At 51.0% G+C, this 12,395-nt stretch overlaps 3 protein-coding genes across 3 annotated transcripts; 1 reads left to right on the plus strand and 2 right to left on the minus strand.

Moving 5' to 3' along the window:
* Window positions 1–1,379: 1,379 nt before the first annotated feature.
* CLAFUR5_10408 (uncharacterized protein) lies at window positions 1,380–1,769 on the plus strand (the record flags this gene model as incomplete). The annotated part of the gene is made up of 1 exon (XM_047909556.1): window positions 1,380–1,769. One exon carries the CDS (start codon window positions 1,380–1,382, stop codon window positions 1,767–1,769), a length of 390 nt encoding a protein of 129 aa, XP_047764527.1.
* Window positions 1,770–2,220: 451 nt separating this feature from the next.
* Window positions 2,221–2,616, minus strand: CLAFUR5_10409 (uncharacterized protein; the record flags this gene model as incomplete). Its single annotated transcript, XM_047909557.1, has 1 exon — window positions 2,221–2,616. The coding sequence occupies one exon, from the start codon at window positions 2,614–2,616 to the stop codon at window positions 2,221–2,223; it is 396 nt and encodes a 131-aa protein (XP_047764801.1).
* Window positions 2,617–3,000: 384 nt separating this feature from the next.
* Window positions 3,001–3,584, minus strand: CLAFUR5_10410 (uncharacterized protein; the record flags this gene model as incomplete). Its single annotated transcript, XM_047909558.1, has 2 exons — window positions 3,001–3,360; window positions 3,417–3,584. 2 exons carry the CDS (start codon window positions 3,582–3,584, stop codon window positions 3,001–3,003), a joined length of 528 nt encoding a protein of 175 aa, XP_047764630.1.
* Window positions 3,585–12,395: the final 8,811 nt, after the last annotated feature.

Genomic DNA, 12,395 nt, shown 5'->3' on the forward strand with positions numbered 1-12,395 from the left:
GTCTATATAGGGGGTGGACTTCCGGTAGTTACGACTTCTATATACGGCTATTATACGGCTAGTCCTTACCTATAGTAGCCAAGTGTAGTCCTTAGGCGAGAGAGCCTACCTATCGAAGGGACTCGTCGCGCCGCTAGCGAAGATCTAAAACTAATGCCTAAGGAAGGTTACCGGGGTATATAAGTCGACACTAACGAGGATGCTTAAGTACGAGACCGCTATACCGCCGATCGACCTATATATCTAGGGACTACGGACCTCCTACTTAGGTAAGTCGGTATAGTACCTAGTATAGAAGGTTATCGCTAGTACAGTCGTAAGGGCCCGCAAATTAGTACTAGCGTATAAGGGCATTCGACCCGGAAACGAGCCGAACTACCGGGTAAGGGACGAATAGCTAGTAATATAATAGGAAGGTAAGAAATCGTTTATAGAGCAACTATAGAAAGAGAGGTAGAATAACTAGGTTATAGGGTATAGTAGACGCCCTTAGCTAGCGGGACAACCTAAGGAATAGTTAGCTATAAAATCAGCGGTTAAGCACCCCCCGAAGCTTATCTACTACCGCCTAACGAGGGTATAGAGTAGTATAGTAACCTAACTACGAAGCAAACACATCGGCCTCTAGGGGTACCTATTATAGAGGAAGGTTCTAGGATACACGAATACTAGCTGCCCCTACGGCTATCGCTCCTAGAACGTACGGTACGTACTCCTCGTCTATCCGAGGTAGTTACTAGGAAGGGGGGAGTAGATAGTAAAGGCGAGGAACCGGACGATTAGGGTACTTCTTAATAACGTTAAGGACCTACGGCGTATTACGAACTAGATACTCGAGAAGGGCTAGCTAGAATAGTACCGCCTAGTAGGAGTAGTATAGGAAGAGAGGATACGGCGTAGCGCGACGAGATCGGCTAGGAGCGGGAGCTAACGGGATAGTAATATAGACTACGTACGTTTAGAGGGAAAGCTAATCTAGATAAGGAGAAGTCGGGGGCGGGAAGGGTTTTCACCTATTCGGGTTTCCCTTTGTATATAACAATAGATATATACCTATATAGGCCGAATAGGGTCCTAGAATAGGAGAATAACAAATCTATCTATCTATATATATCTATATAGAATAGACAAGTATTGCTCTTAAAGAGGCTATAGGTAACTAATTAGTCACCTAATTCTTAGCGTACGTGGCCTTAAGTTTTGATGATAGGCTGTTGCCTATGTGCACGCTTGGATCGCGACAGAATATAGGTAGTAAGATAACTAAGACTAGCAGGGCCCGTAGCGCTACGCCGGGCGGTTTCACTTCTAGGCGCAATTCTTTATCTCTCCCCTATGCTGCTTGATCCACTTTGCATTGAGCTTGCACGCCACACGCTATGATACGAACATCGCGGCGCCTGATCACGGCCAGACGCGTCTTGTTTGCCCGCAATGCTTCCACCGAGACGGCAGCACAACATGCACCACCCGCAATACCCGCAGGCCCAGCGCAACCAGTGCAGCCAACGAATCGGATACGGACCTTGACACCGGAGCAGAAGCAGTTCCTGGAGACACACGAGACGAACAAGAAGCTGAGGACACCGCCAAGGGGAGGAGATAGAGGGCTGTACTTGACGGCATTGGCGTTGCTGCTGGTCATGCCACCGGCGAGTTACTTCTGGTGGCAGCATCGGGCAGAGCATATGGGTCAGAAGAAGCAGGAGATGATGAAAGAGCTGGAGGTGAGGAGGAAGGCTTTTCGGGAGGCGGTACAGAAGTCATGAAGCATTGTGCTTCGCTAGAGTACAAGTCTCTGAGAAAGCAGGACTAGGTGGAAACACTTCGGCAGCGAGCACTGCCTATACTTCTTGATAAGAATGATTGCTCAGACCTTCGAGCCACCAGGCTGCCGGGAATGGTCCAAGTCACCCGAGATGGCGTGCGATCGCCATTGCCGTCAACGGGACAACGTTGCGAGGCTCACCGAGTCCCCACACAGCCTCCGACAGCTGCAGTGACTGCGGAAGGCAGCCTCGAACGTCGTAGCTTGTGATAGTGCCGGATGGCTGCTCGGTCCGTTATCAACGGCCACGCCTCACGACATCGCCGAATCCCAGCTTCCGTCCTTCAGCTCGACATCAAGTTCCTGCGCTAGAGCTTCGACCTCAGCACACTTCACCTCCTGCAATCTCCAGCCACGCTCGCGCCATGCCGCATACCATATGTCAAGATGATCTATCTGGGGAAAATGTGCATCTCGAAGCGTGCATCGGTGCGAAGTGTCTCCCTCGCATGAACCAGGACGCATTTGATGCCATCACAGAGTTGTGCGGGACCCAAGGCGTCATTCACAAGAAGGTCCTTAAGCACGACAGACCTCATTTGTCGATGCCGCCACAAAAATGGCTTTAGAAGCCTAGTGTCGACTGTGGCTGGCTTCTCGTGCTCACCCCATAGATGCAGCTTCGAGAGATTTGGGAAGTGACCGTACTTCAAGAAAGCTTCCAACACAGGATCCTTGCCGGTCTGGTCGCATAAGTCCCATCTTCCCATGTACAGCTCCAGCTCCTCGATGTGCGATACTACGCCGATGATTGTCCGCCAGAAGGAGGGCTTGACCCGATCGTACATGTCGTCGCTGCATGTGACGCTGAGCTTCGATGATCCTGACAGGACTGCGAGCAGTGTCTCATCCTTGATTTGACTCGCTCCAATACTCTAGTCGATATTGTGGGGTAGGGGTTCACCCGTCGGGCTACCAAGCTTCAAATGCTCGTAGGCAACATCTGCATCATTCAATGCCTCGAAGAAATCCCCAATACCTACAGGGCACTCCGGCTAGGGAAGCGCTGCGGTCCAGCCCAGAGTTATCTTCTCTGTCGTGGGTGCCTCATCGCAGATTTTGCAAGGCCCGTGGGTCTGGCTGCGGTACTCGGTACTGTACCACAAAGAGTCTCCATTGAGGCCAGCCTGCGAAATCGTCGTTACAACTGAGACGGTGTTGAGCGCCGAGAGTCAAGAAAGACCAGTGGCTAAGACCTTGACATCTTCCTGATTCAGACTTCCGAAGTTTCCATCCCACGGGTGAAGTGGAGCCTGGAGAATGTGGCCTGTCGTAAGCTCCTGATACCGGCGAAACAAGCTCGCGCAGAGCTCAGGCTCGTCAATCGACTCTCCCCGCTCCGCCTGAGCGTCTTTGAACAGTTTCTGGAACTCATCGTATACCACAACCCGGAACTCCGGATCCATTCCCATGCCATTTGCAAGAAACGTCACGTGGCGGATGTGCCGCTGGAACAATCTGGTGCTGCCGATACTAGCAAAGTTGGCGAGAGATATCTTGGTTGGCGCCACGTAGAGAACGTCTAGCACGTTCTGTCGTTAATTCAGTATCTACGATTGAACTGGACTTCACTTTCGCGCATGCTTACTTTGGGCATGTCATCGACAAGGTGTGCGAGCCTCTTTGGAAATACTGTGCGGAGCTTCAGTCGATCTGACTTGTTGAGGTGCGAGCCGATCTCGAGCAGAATTTCCGCTGGAAGACGCTCGCACAGATATTGGCCGCCGGTGAGATGTTGGTCGTGGTTTGGGGCCATTCCGGTGTTACGGTGGCGGTGTTGTGCAGTGTGTTGGTCGTGATTAGTGGTTGGTGCTATTGAAACGCGATGGGACTGAAAAGCAAGACAAAGTGAAAACTCGCGCACGGACTCCTGCTTCAAAAGTACGTAGGGCAGGAACGATTTAACCTCACTTTGCGCGTGTGGCCTGAACCTTCAACGTCGCGATGCAGAGCGCGACTGCTTCGAGCCTGCCGATCAAGCCTGCCGAACTGGAGGTCCCAATACTCTTGATCACAATGCAATGCTGCATGCTGTTCTATCTTATTGGTGCCGTAGTACGCATCACAACCTCGCCATACTCCCAGCTCTCATCCTTCAGCTCTACCCCGAGTTCCTGAGCCAGCTCATCGAAGTCCTTGGCGGGGACGCTGCACTTTGGAAAGATCTATGATCCGCAAGGATAACCCATAAGGCAAGAGCACATATCGTCAGAGTGTCTGCACGGTCTGAACAGCCTCAACCTGCAGGTACGGACAGCCGCCAGGCCATGGCTGAGGAGCGATCTGAAAGTTTCGTGCACGTCTGAGCTGCATGTCTCGGCACATGTGGATGGCAAGATGGCACTCATCTCGACGTGCTGAAGCGCGCCGGCATGGCGCGTCAAGAAACTGTTGAGCAGCTTTGAGTCAACAATGTGTGGATCTTTTTCTTTAGGACCCTCGATGGTTAGCCTGCGCAAGTGTTGGAAGTCTCCAGACTCCAGAAAGTGGTCGACGACCTTGCAGTCTTGTTTGGCTGCATCGAAGAATTTCTGATCGGTCTGGAGCCCAAGACAGAGCGCGAGCTCTTTCAAGTTCACCGCCGACTTGACAAAGGACTCCCAATACTGATCCCGATCTTTGATGCTCAAGCGGCGGGAGTCCTGACAGCTGATGCTGAGCTTAGTGAGCCTAGACACAGTAGCTGCGGACACTACTGGCGGCATCCTACCGCAAGTGTCCTGGAGACGGAAGTCAAGTTGGTCGTGAGGAGCCATCCCGAGGCTCATCGTCCGGAGCCCAGGCGCCGAATTGTTCACTGCCGCGAAGAAATCCTGAACGTGGCCTTCTCTGACAGATCGAATGACTGCATAATCCGACCAGCATGGCAGCCGGACTCGGTGCCTCCCAAAGCATAGTGACCGCTCGCCTTTGCTTCCTCGACTTGATCCTCGGTGTACCAGACCGTGCTCCTGTTCAGGCCGTCTCTACAAATTCTGAGCGATACCGAAGCGGTGGTGAGATGGGGCAGCTGACTCAAGCCTTTCGTGAGGCACTGGTCAATCTCATCTGCTTCTGTATGCTCCAAACGCAAAGCCTGAAGTGTCGTCCAGCTATCTCGCACCTCGTCTTCGTCAAGGCCCCAGATTTTACTCCACCTGTCAAGGGTCCAGAAATCGCGCCCCTGGCGCTCTTGCTCACGGGTTGCATTGGGATGTGTCGAGGCTCTCACCATATTGGGCAAGAAAACCACCTCGACAATATGCTTCTGGAAGAATGGACTGCCGTGGTGACAACCGTGGCAACAGCCGCGGTGACAAGGGTCGTGGCAGCAGCCGCGGCGACAAGAACAAAGACAAGGACAACAACAGGCCAAGCGGCTGCTGGAACATCACCGGCGAGCCCAAGGACACCTGTCACAAGGGCCTGTTCTCATGCGATGTGATCAACCCCGACAAGCGCCCAGCAAAGGATCAGCGCTCAGAGCAGTGGAAGAAGTACTGGAAAAACTTCATCAACTACTGCTTCAGCGACGACGGCGAGCGTCTGCTTGGCGTGTTGAATCGCAACAATCGCAAGGACCAGGAACGTGACAAGGCTATTGCTGATGCGAAGAAGGCATCACCAAGCGATAAGGGCTTTGTTGGCCTTACTGTTCTTTCTAGCTCAATTAGCAAGTTGAGCGTCAACTTCAGGGATTGCTGGGTGTATGATAACTGTTCAGACACTCATGTGATCAATCATCATGACCAGGAGGGTGTAGAGTTCATTGCAGAGCGCCTCACCACCTCAGAAATCCAGGCTGGAACAACCACCTTTCCAATTGCAGCGTTAGGGCGTGTTCATATGTCAATTGGGGGCCATTCATTCACCTTGCTGGATGTGGCTTACTGCCCAGGCTTTCATGTGAACGTCATCTCTCACACACGCATGGAAAGAGCCGGACTCTGGTGGCACGGACGCAGCAATTCAATGTGGCACAACGACACTAAATTGATGGACCTACACCGCCCTACTGGTACAATCCCTTTCTTCAAGGTGGTCACACCACCTAAGTCACCCATCATTTACCAATGGCCTACAAAAGAGGGCCTAGTACTGCCGAAGGTCACTGAAAAGATGCGCAACGCGCACTTCATCAGCACTATTGGCAGGGGTGCAAACATCGGCGATGAACCTGCCAACAGCGCAGCGTCTCCAACTGCTCAAGAGGATGGTGACCGCACCGTTCTCGCAGTCATGAACAGCACTGGGGGCACTCAAGGTGCAGCTACGTCCAGCAGGACCCCCATCAAACACCGAAAGCTCTCTGGCCGCCAGTGGCATCAAATCTTTGGTCACATTGGCGCTGAACGCATCAAGCAGTTGCCGCTCAGAGTTGAGGGGGTGATCATTAACGATGGTCCAAGCGCACCCCTCACTGCACATTGCAGAGCATGTGGGCTTAGCAAAGCTCACAAGGTGCACAATCGGTCTCAGCCCATCAGGGTGATGACCCTATACGGCCACATGGCCATGGACTTGGCAGAATTCACTGTCGCCTACAACGGTGACAGGTACCTCGTCCACTTCTACGATCTGGATACCCATGGACACTTCCAGTTCACCATCAAGAACAGGGATCAGCAATCGGTGTTGGCTTGCTTCAACAGCCTGCTGAGCTTCATCAACTTCATTGGTCGCAGGTTCGTATGCTTCTACAGCGACAACGAGCCCGCCATTAGGAAGGTGTTTCGCTCAGTCATCAACAACAACAAGATTGAATGGCACGCAACCGCGGAATACGCGCCTGCGCAGGACCCAGCAGAAAGAGCTGGAGCTCTGATCATCACCATGAGCAGAACCATTCGCATCCACGCACGATTGCCGGAAAAGCTTTGGCCAGAATGCACTGCAGCAGCGGTGTACATCCTCTGGCGATCCCCTATCCAGTCAAAGGGCTGGAAGACCCCATTCGAATTGGCAACAGGACGAATTCCGAACGTGGGTCACATAGTAGTGTATGGCTCCCTTGCATACGTGTTCATCCATGGACCAGATCAGCCTGGCAAGAGCGAGAAACTCCAAGAGAGAGCGCTCATAGGCTACCTTGTGGGATACGACTCCACTAACATCTACCGCGTATGGGACCCATCAAAAGATAGGGTTATGCGAGTCAAGGACGTCCTCTTCGATGAGACCACGTTCTATGACCTATCACGCCTAACAGCAGGGTACACGACCCCTGTCGAGAACATCGCAACAGCGGAACCGGCTGAAGAGCCTGAACAATACTACGACCTGTATGTCGCTCATCACGAGCAAGACACAGCACAGGCCGAGGGGGTGGAAGAACAGGCTCAGCAGCCGCACACCCAACAACCTCGAGACGCCCACCAAAAGCTCCTTGGGCAAGAACCACACTGGCCGCAACACCGCGAGTCAGCAACATATAACCAAAAAGACCGGCAAATCGAGCACGTAACAGATCACGTGACTCAAGACAACACACAGCAGTCAGCACACAACACCACTAACTACTACGACACCCTGCAGCAGCAGATAATGGATGCCCTCACCGCAGAAGACCGTGAGGAGATCATGGGCAACACGGACCCTGATCGCGAGCCATATCCATTCACATTCACACCACCAGAAGACGCGTTAACACACAACGCGTCCAACACACCACTCTTCCCCCTAGAGCCAGAGCTCTACACACCAGAGGAGTCCAACTATGCAGTCACAGAGAATGGAAAGCGCCTACGAACGGCCTACTTCCACCATGCACTGCACCAGATCATGGTCGCTAATGTAATCATCGGCCAGATGTCCGGCATACGACCCAGAACACGCGCCTATCGCGACAAGAGCGATCGAAGCCCTACACGAAGAGGCAACAGCCCTCCAAGGCGTGTCAACACCACTACCTCTATGCACCGCGATGACCTTCCGCCCGAACCTTCTAACTACCGAGCCGCTATGAAACACCGCTTCTCCCAACAGTGGATCGAAGCTATGGCCAAGGAGTTTGCCAAAGCCCTGGCAACAGGCACATTCAGATGGGCAACAAAGGAAGAGAAGGATCAGGATGCTCAGCAAGAGGAGGGACTTCAGCCACTACTGCCGCTCAAGTGGGTGTACAAATACAAACTGGACGAGCACGGCATGCTGAAGAGCTTCAAGGCTAGGCTATGCGCAAGAGGCGATTTGCAAGGAACACACTTAGACACATACGCCGCCACACTGCCAGCAAGCATGTTCCGCCTCTGCTGTGCTATAGCCGCGAGCTTCGACCTAGAAGCCGAACAATTCGATGTTGTCAACGCCTTCCTAAACTCGGACCTGCCATACACTATGTATCTGCAACCACCTCCTGGAATCGACAGGCCATCCCATGGACACGCCCTCAAGCTGGTCAAGGCCCTCTACGGTCTGAAGGAGTCCCCTTTATTGTGGGACAACTCCCTAACCGAGACGCTGGCCTCCCTTGGACTAGTACCCCTGTCGGACTCCGAATGCATCTACCATGACAACAAGGTTATGTTCTTCTTTTACGTTGACGACCTGGTTATGCTCTACCACCGCAAGCACAAGGCCCATGCTGCCAACATCAAGCAGCGGCTGCTTGCCAAGTACGAGATGCACGAGCTCGGTGATCTCTCCTGGTTCCTAGGAATCAAGGTTACGCGCGACAGAAACAAGCGCTTGCTGTGGCTCTCTCAAGAAGACTACATTGAGAAGCTAGCCGCCAAATTCAGCATATCCACGAATGCACGCAAAACGACAGTGCCAGTAGATCAACACCTTGATTGGACCGTTCCAGAGGGTCATCAACCCACCTCTATCGCCATCCTTGCGTACCAACAACGTATAGGATCCCTCAACTTCGCCGCCACACACACGCGGCCTGACATCGCCTTTTCCTTGTCCATGCTATCGCAGTATCTGACCAAGCCAACTGAGACACACCTCAAGCTTGCAGATCAGTGCTTGCGCTATCTCCTAGAGACCAAGAACCTCTGCCTTGTATATGGCGCCAGCAAACACATCACTGGCCTTCACAGCCAACCAGAGCACCTCGGTAGCAACCACGAGTTCTTCGGAGCATCGGACGCGTCCTACGGCATGAATAATGACAGGACCAGCTCAAATGGCTGGGTCTTCATGCTGTTCGGTGGACCAGTGGATTATAAGGCATCTAAACAAATCACTGTCACCAAGTCCTTAACAGAGGCTGAGCTACTCGGGCTTTCGCAAGCCGCCTCAGAGCTCATACAGTGGGAACGAGTCTTCGCTGAGATACACCTTCAGTTCAATCAGCGCACCCACTTGTACTGCGACAACACGCAGACCATCCGCCTTGTCAACCAACAAGGGCAAAAGCTTGATACGAAGCTACGCCACGTTGACATCCACCACCACTGGCTCCGACAGCGAGACCAGCGCGGAGACATTGAGATCAAGTATCTCAGCACCAACGACATGCCTACAGACGGGCTGACCAAGCTGCTTCCACCACAGAAGCACAAGCACTTCGTCAAGCTACTCAATATAGCTGAGGAAGGCGTAGACCCACGCACCTCAGTGCCCTCTGCAGCCGCATCAGGAGGTAACGGGCCAACAGACGCCTAAGAAGCCCGTAGCAGCGGCCTCACCTCATCTCGAAACGAACACCGAACGGCTTCATCTTTACGGACACCTCTCTAGAAGCGCCAGTAGGCGCAAAACACGGCCACCAGCAGCCACCAATGCTGTAGACGACAACGAAGCCAGGGCAAAGCATCCACCATTCACCGGTGCGGCCCTGGCACCATCATCAACAGGTGTTTCTCGGACTCCTATTGGCTAACAGCGCAAGGGCGAGAAACACCCCTGTCACCAGCAGCAGCGCACGCGCGCGACAAAAGCAGCGCGTCCAATCAGAAAGCGAGAAACGCCTCCAACTTGCTGCTAGCAACAACACTACCACCTTGTCACCACATCATCCGCTGCTTTCGCACCTCACACATAGCACACACTTGCCCAAAACAAAAAGGTGTCACCACCCTGAGGTGATGACCTTTAAAAGTGCAGAAAGCAAGGCACCCCGAAGGTGCCTTTTCAACTTTCCGATACCGTTGCTCCGGTGTTACCCATTGGAGCCCCATTACACCTCACATGGTGCAAGCTCTGTCGTAGACAGCCCAGTGCATTGCGCCACTGACTAGTATCTCATACTCCCCAGGGGCAGAGCGAGCTCTCTCACCATTCGCCGGAGCGAAATAACTTGGCACAGAGCAATTATCGGACAATTCAATAAGTTGAGCGGACGACAATATATGTTTAAGCATACGATAGGACTAAGGCTACCCCTGGAATGAACTCAGGACCTCTGATGTTTGCCGGTGGGTGAGATGATTGCACACTCAAGTGAAAGTCCGTGCAACGGGACCATCACCTGAGCCATCTCACCGGCAACAGTCACACATTCTATGCTTTATTATATAGGTAACAATGGCAGCAGTGAAAGTGAGGAATGAGGGAAGGGGTACAAAGCTCACCTCACTCACCTCAGCTCACTTCACTTGAAACAGCTGACTTACCCTCACTGCAGCAGCAGCAACACCGAGGGCCTGACGTCACTGCCATAGGTAGGGGGGGGGTAGTTATGACAGGGTGCACGCGATCACATAGGAATCAGCTCATTCACTCCAGCGCACGAGCTGAGGGGGTGTGTCGCGATCCGAGCGTGCACATAGGCAACATCCCATCATCAAAACTTGAGGCCACGTACGCTAAGAATCAGGTGACTGATTAGTCACCTGCAGCCTCTTCAAGAGCAACACTTGTCTATTCTAGATAGACACATGCAATACACAACCTGCTTTTGAAACACCCTATATGAGCCCGTACAATAACTTCCCACACTTCTAACGTGATAACCGTAAGTTATATAGCTACGAGCCGAAGTAAATCTATTAAGGTTTAGTAGAGTAGTGAATTTAGAGGGCTAGGTCCCGTAGTGAATATTACGGGGTATATAATTCTTAGCGCTTATACACTAAGCTAGACTTTCACTTCTTAACGACTTCTAAGCACTCTAAGGCTCTTCTGTCCCTACCTTCTATACACTCTATAGGGAGACTATAATAAGAAATTTATACGTAAATATATAATACCCCTAATCCCTTTAACGTAGAGCCGACGACTAATACTAGGAGATAGAACGGCTACTACGCGGTAGATTATATACGCGGCCCTTATAGACGTAGTTATCGGCAATTACTATAAGTAAATGTTATACTACGTTACCGACCTCGAATACGATATCGTCTTTAGCCTACCGTAGCTTATAGCGTATAACCTAAACATCTTCTAGGAGATAGGCGAGGTGGCATTCAGATCGGATTACTACTTTAGTCACTGTCTATAGAATAAGACATCGATAATAGTATAATCCCTAAACTACCGCGAGAAGAAGAAGTAGGCACTAGTACGGTACGGACTAGAGCCCCTTACTAGAGAAGTAGCGAGCTTTATAGTAGGAGGGGCAGAGCTAAACGTCTTATTATATGACCTAGAAGACATAGACGATAAAGAAGTAGACTACTAGGGCGTTTCTTAACGCGCGTAGGGGATGTACGCGTACCGGCCTAGGGCTAAGTATATCTATATTATGCCTACTAGGCGTAAGAGCGACGGCGGAGAGCTTAAGCTAAGTATAATAGCTACTAATAATCTAGACCAATTCTTAAACAAGTAGTTTAATTATAACCCGAAGGAGAAGTTACCGCCGATATACTACGATACTACGGACGCTTTCTTAGCTAAGGATTATAAAGGACTCCTACCTTACCGACTAGGCGTAGATTATAAGATTCATATTAAGCCTAATAGTCTATAAGAGCTACTATACCGCAAGCCCTACGGCCTAGCTAAGAAGGAGAACGAGGTAGTTAAGAAATGGCTAGACGAGTAAATATCTAAAGAGAAGGTACGGAAAGTAGGGCAAAAGACGAGCTAGTCTCCTATACTAGTACTAGTAGTACGTAAGCCTAGAGGTAGGCTACGTGTTTATATCGACTATAGAGGATTAAATACGATTACTATTAAGAACCGGTATCCGATTCCCTTAATATAAGAGACGCTTAACCGTATATACGGTAAGAAGTACTTTACGAAGCTAGACATTATAGTAGCCTTTAACAAGTTACGGATAGCTAAAGGGTACGAGTAGTTAACGGCGTTTACGACACGATACGGCATCTACGAGTGTCTAGTGTTACTATTCGGCTTATATAACGGACTAGTATCGTTCTAATTATATATTAATAAGGTGTTATAAGAACACCTAGACGACTTTGTGTCGGCCTACCTAGATAACGTACTTATCTTTAGTAATACCTTAGAGGAGCACATTAAATACGTACGGAAGGTTCTTACTAAGCTACGCGATATAGGACTTATAGTAGACATCGATAAAAGCGAATTCTACTAATAGAAGGTGAAGTATCTTAGGCTAATTATAACCCCTAACGGTATCGAGATAGACCCCGAGAAACTCAAATATATTTAGAAATAGGAAGCTCCTAAGAACCTAAAGGATGTGTAGGCCTTCCTTAGATTT

Source organism: Fulvia fulva, chromosome 7 (assembly GCF_020509005.1).
Source record: "Fulvia fulva chromosome 7, complete sequence".
Taxonomy (NCBI): Eukaryota; Fungi; Ascomycota; class Dothideomycetes; order Mycosphaerellales; family Mycosphaerellaceae; genus Fulvia; species Fulvia fulva.